The 6000-nt window shown below is 39.5% G+C and overlaps 1 protein-coding gene across 1 annotated transcript in view; it reads right to left on the bottom strand.

Moving 5' to 3' along the window:
• Positions 1–387: 387 nt before the first annotated feature.
• VAT1L (vesicle amine transport 1 like) overlaps positions 388–6000 on the bottom strand; it is a 54716-nt gene continuing 49103 nt past the window's right edge. Inside the window, exons 8-9 of the mRNA XM_064159953.1 lie at positions 5247–5330; positions 388–3406 (exon numbers count right to left, since the gene is read on the bottom strand). Of these exons, the coding sequence (XP_064016023.1) occupies positions 3308–3406; positions 5247–5330 (183 nt within the window). The 3' untranslated portion in view covers positions 388–3307. The remainder of the gene's footprint in view (positions 3407–5246; positions 5331–6000) is intronic.

Raw genomic sequence — 6000 nt, 5'->3', positions numbered from 1 at the left:
TCTTAGCTAATCTGATGATGGCTTTTTGGGATTCTCTTTGAACATTGTTCCCTTAGATTATCTTCATTTCTGAAAGGAGCTGTCTCTCTGAGGATGTCTGGTTTGTCAGTTCATCTCCCAGTGCAATCCAAGTGCTAAAATTCTAGAGACTACTTTCTGTCTCTATCAAAATACACTTCCCTGAGCACTTCATGACTACTCCTTACATAATGTTTCCAATTTCTTAATTCAATGCTTTATATCTGAATTTAAAAACAATGAAAATAAATAAAATATATCCCTCACTGACCCAAATGGAAAATAAGACTTCAACTTTTCCTCTCAGCCAGTTCCAAGGTAGCTCTCTAATCTGACCATACTACTGGAATAAACCACCTAAGTCAAGGATAATGCTATGCTCAATAGTTTATTTATATTTTTATGTAAACATAATTTGCTTTGTAGGCACAATATAACAAAAGCTCTAAAGCAACAAATACAATTAAACAGTGTTTCAGTTCACTTCAGTCAGGCTTAAGTTAAAGAGAAGCTTTCACAGTTCCTTTAAGGCAAATTGAGACAAAATTTGTTTCACTTGAAGAAACTATCCAATTGTTTTAGAGTTGTTGAAACAGCACTGTCAGTAGTAAGCACAAACCTTCGTTTCTGTGACAGTAAGACCTGGTCAGTAGTGAGTCTCAGCATTGTCATCTTGTATAGCATGCCCTCTACCACTTCAGATGCAATACTACTGGTTGTGGTATTCTAAAAGGTACTTAGGGCTTCTGGGCCATATTCTGTTAGCACAAATCCTGCTGCCAGAACAAACACGTGAAAAAAATTCCATCAATACCAGTAAAACACAGAGCAGAGTTTAGCTTGCTGATGTCACACTCATCTGTGTGGCACTTAGGTAAATCCAGAAGTACTCCTCACTGTAATTACCTGATATTCTGCTGCTCAGAAAATGGCCCTAAAATTGGTATGAATCAGCATGAACAGTATTTTTGCCTTGCTAACAAAACCAGAAAGAACTAGCCAAAATTAGTTCATTTGATTGTTGTCCCTATAGTGTCTGTGGCCATGACCAAGATCACCCATCTTTGTCTTGAAGGGTAATTTCACTGCAGAGCCAACCACACTGCAATTATAACAGAAGAACGGATTTGCTGTTCTGCTTGCCCTACTAATTTAAGGCCTTGAGAATGCCACTTTACTGCCAGCTCAAAGATCACCAGCAATATTGCTCACTTTGGCATCAAATCAAAATTCCTAGTTATGTTAAGGTTTGTTGCAGGACAACATCATTACACTAACTGCAAAACAAAATCAGGCATGTTTCCTACCGTTGTCAGCTTATGAGTCATGAAAACTTAATGGCCTTTCTTAAAAGCCCACTTGGCAAGCCCAATATGTGGTAAACTCTCACTGAATACTTAATGTTTCTGTGGATAAAATCCCTGTTTGGGCCTGATATGGCACTGGAAGTATGGACAAGTCTAGCTTGAAAAGAAAATCAACTGTAGTGAAGCTCTGCATCAACCTCTAGAGAAAACTTAAGTTCTGGTTCAGTTCATATTTCAAAAGCTCTTTTGGCATTATTTTTTCTCCACAGTTATTTCTTCTCATTAGTGTTGAATTTAACTCACTGGAAACTCCATCAGAATGAACAATTACCTGATACTGGAACAGCAACTTCATGAGTACAGTGCCAAGAGATGGACATTAATACTCAGGCAGCAAGATGAAACAAAAGGGAAAAATAAGAGAGAGAGAATCCTCTAAAACCACACATAAAAGTCATCCAGGCCCACCAGTCCTTTCACACTGAGAAAAGGCTGAGAAGCCCTCCTTCTCCACGTTTCTCTATTAGCTTTTAACTTCTATCACCACAGGATGCTTGTAGATTTAGGTGAACAACTAGCCATGGCTGGGAAAAGATTTCCTTTTGAATAAAATACATTAATTCCAAGCTACATGGCATTACAGACATCCTCTGACATTCCTTTAGCATTTCTACTGGAGGGGACTGTAGTTGTTTTAAAATATTTGTGTTAAGAAGACAGTTGTGGACCTGAGTACCTGCTGCTTGGATAGGTGAAAGATGTGGAGAAAATCTTTGCTTCTGTCATGGTTAGATACAGTTTCCACTAGTGGGAGGTAGATAAGACCAGCTGGTCTTTGAATACCTTGAGTACAAGCATAACTGTACACACAGAGCAGAGCTTTTGGTAGAACTCCCCACCTAGATAGAGCTATTCCCATTCATAATTTCTGATGAGATTAAGGCCTAAACCTCCTTTTTGTCAGGGTTAAGCTCTATAGGAGCTCAGCTCCAGCTCTGAGAGTTGATCAGCATGTTAGAGATTTCAGAGCAGTAAACTCCAACAACAAATTTCTTTCCCCATCCTGATGAGTGATCCTTACCAATACAATTTTACAACGAAATTTAATGTTAGCTTGGATTTTGGACACAGATGAGTCAATGTGTCCCTGGCAGAAGATGTTGATCTGTCGATAGCAACGCTAATTGCTACAGGCAATTAGAGTTCTGGGTCTAAACAGAGCAGCTCACTGACAGTTTTCTTTGCCTCTAACCTACCGGGTGGTAGCTCAGCTCAACAGCTAAGTCTGGTAGTTGGCACGCTGAATGGTGTTTCAGTCCTGGTGCTGATGACTAATGTGGTTATACAACACTAATCAAAGTCTCTCACTTAATGATTTCTTCCAACACTTCAGATTCCACAGTTCTAAGCGAGGTATTTTTGAAAATGGAAATAGGATTGCTCATACAATGCTAAAGCATGACTGAGGAAAATTAATACTCTTCTTTTTTGCAACTTTTATCTGTGGTTCACAAAAGGAAAACTATTTTTTAACACTGAAAATCCACAAACTTAAAATCCTCCCTCCAGTTACTAGAGTATTCCAGACAGCAAGTGGGGAAATTTTTGTTATACTATTTCCAGCTTGCAAAGAAAAAGCCCAAACTCCCCAAATAACTATATGCAAAATGCTGGAATTGCATGAGGAAGATGCCCATCTAAAATTACACAGTAACTTAATAAGGCTTTTAAACCTGAACAGAAAAACCCATGGGACTCCTACAGGGAAACTGGGTATTACACAGGAATGTCATAATACTGCACTGGATGAGAATGGCACTTGAGTTTGAAACAACAATGATCAACAGCTCATAGCTCAGCTGACTGCAGACAAATACAACACACACTGTACTACAGCATTTGTTCACTGATGCACAGGAGAGATTTCCCAGTCTTGTTCCCTTCTATTTCATCGATCTTTCTGCTTCCGCCACTTCTGGCTGTTACTGGATGAACGGCATGCGCTCTTTATTCTCATTGTCCCCTTCATGGTCCTCTTCCTCTTCCCCAGCCTCACTTGTCTCTGTGCTGTCGTTGGCCATCTGTGGAATGAAAGATGAAGGACATCAGAGCACCTTTCACATTGTTTTAGTCATTCTTATTGCAGTTTGATTCATTTGATAAAGGTACTGGAAAACTAAAGACAACGTGGTTGTAACATGAAAATCAGCATGCTGGCTGTGCAAAGTTGCTGCTGGCACTACCCCACTTCCAGTTAAATTTGTAAGCTGTTCTATCATGGGTAACAGCTGAATTACCTCACAGAAAGCAGCTCTGTGGGACAGTTGCATCTGTGCACTCGTAGCAAACTGATTTTAAAGCACTCAGCAAGGAAATGTGTAGGAAGTTACAGAATGTGTGAGAGCTCTGGGCCACAGCTTTCTCTATCTCCTCTTCCAGAAATGTGAGCCCTGGTTTACAGCTTTCTGTACTTGCTCTTCCAGAACCAGGTAACATTAGTGTTTAATGGCAGGTAGTCTCTTCCTTATTCCCTTTCTTTTCCCCTCTGGGAGGGGAGAAGGGTTAAATAGAGAGCATCTGTCACTCGTTTAGTGCCTGCCCAGCCCTGATCTTTGACAGACCTTTCTCTGGAAGCACAAGAGTGATTAAGTGGACAAGGTGGCAGTGCTTAACAGCATAAAGTAGTTCTCTTACACACCAACATGATCTCTCTTAGCACACAAGACGATTCTTGAATTAGCTTATAATGATTTCAAAACCACCTAAACAAAGGACCCATCTACTTTCTAAGGAGAAATGCAGTGACACTTTACATTCCCTGCTGACTGATTACTAGCCTCTGCCAGAGAGAAGACTAGAACTCTCAAACACGACCTGCTTTTACTGAGGGAAAGTAGTGCTCGGAAGTTCCCCTTAATTTAAGACCCTTTCATGAAAGCGTATGATATTTATTCTCACCTCTAACCAATGGCTACTATCAACATACACTATGAAGCAAGCAGATGAAATCAATGTATTAATGTTGTGCTATAGATTCTTGTTTACATCTTTAAGATGCAATTCAGATAAAAATAATGCCCAGTTTCCAAATATGAGTTCCCCTTTTCCTTGCAGTGATTTTAGATGAGATTTGGGGTCAGTTTCAGAGTAAGCATGAACAAGAGCTTAACTATAATTCCAAATTCTTCCCTCTTCTTTTGAAACAGGAGAAATCTTGGGTCTGAAAGCAAACTTAATATATCAGTATTGATTTGAAGTCCATTTTTCACTGCCTTTACTACTCCTTCCCACATCACCAGTGAATATTTAGACATAAGACTAACTTTCATTTACTGCTGCTCACTGTATTGTTTTGAGACCACGTGAAGTGCTCCAAAGCGAGTGGCACAAAGCTGCACCACAAATGTCTTCCTTCAGAACATTTCTAGGAATATTTTGATATTTTAATTAAAAAAAAAACAAGTACAAGAAATTCCTACCAAAGGCATAGTCCAGCTCTTGTAAGAGAACCAGAAAGCACTTCTGTTTGTACCCTGAAGTAATGCTGACTGTGTCATTTTCTGTTCCATCCACTAATTCTTACTAATACAGGATCCTGTATTATGTGGCATGTCTGCTTGCTTTCCACCACAGAGACAGAAATAGATGTGGCAGTTCCACCCTGATTTAAGACTTGCAGACACATTTTTGGAGAGGCAGGTAGCCATTCAGTATAGAAAAGTCACTGCTGGGACTCTAGTAATTACAATTACGTTTCACTTTGGGTCAAATATACAGATTATGATTATTGGTTGTAATTAGGCACTATAGATTTAGGAGAAAACCATAGATATAAAAACATCATAAGGGCACATCTCCAGAAATGTCTAGCATGCTTTAACTTGTGTACTGTACTGCATGTATGCAGTGCTGGGCACTCACCAGAGGAGTGGGTGCTTTCTCCACATCCAGAATTAGTTTCCCTATATTTCCTCGGTCATGGATCCTCTGCATGGCCTCCTTCACCTGTAAGAAAGACAATTTATTGATCATTTCCAGGCACCTCTAAGAGAATTATCTCCTTCCAAACCCAGCAATACATTTAAGGCATGTGCTGAATGCCCATGCTATGTGCAAGGTCAATCCAACAGCTGCTTGAAACAAAATTAACAGGTAAACATATTTTACTGAATTTGTGAGGCCCAATTTTTGCACTGGGTTTACCCAAATGAGATGCAAGTCGTGATGACAGCTTCTGAACAATGTGATACATACAAAATGTTAATGCAGTACAAAAGGAATGGTTAGCTGAGGTGCAGAGAAAAATACAGGCTCAGGGAGTTAATTCTTACAGGCTGGTTGTTAGATTTTCTCTTTGCAGAACATTTATCATAAGCCCAAACTTTTCCCCAGAAGTATGAAATGTTTTTCTGGCTGATGATATTTTGCAGTTAATTTCTTTTACATTCCTACAGAGGGAATGCTGTATTCAGGCACTGCCTGTGGTTACTGCAACACTGTGGTTCTCACTGCAAAAACAAGTGTTTCTTCTCTTCTTTTTTTCTTTGTAATTAATTTTATCTGTCATACAGATACCACTAAGACTAGACAGTTAATAGCTGGCTGCAATTAGCACAAGTGAGAGAAGAACAAAACCCTCTTCTTACTAGTGCACTGGAGAGGAGCTTAATCTGAT

This window comes from Pogoniulus pusillus, chromosome 20 (genome assembly GCF_015220805.1).
Source record: "Pogoniulus pusillus isolate bPogPus1 chromosome 20, bPogPus1.pri, whole genome shotgun sequence".
Lineage (NCBI taxonomy): Eukaryota > Metazoa > Chordata > Aves > Piciformes > Lybiidae > Pogoniulus > Pogoniulus pusillus.
This window is presented reverse-complemented; position numbering and strand designations above follow the sequence as displayed.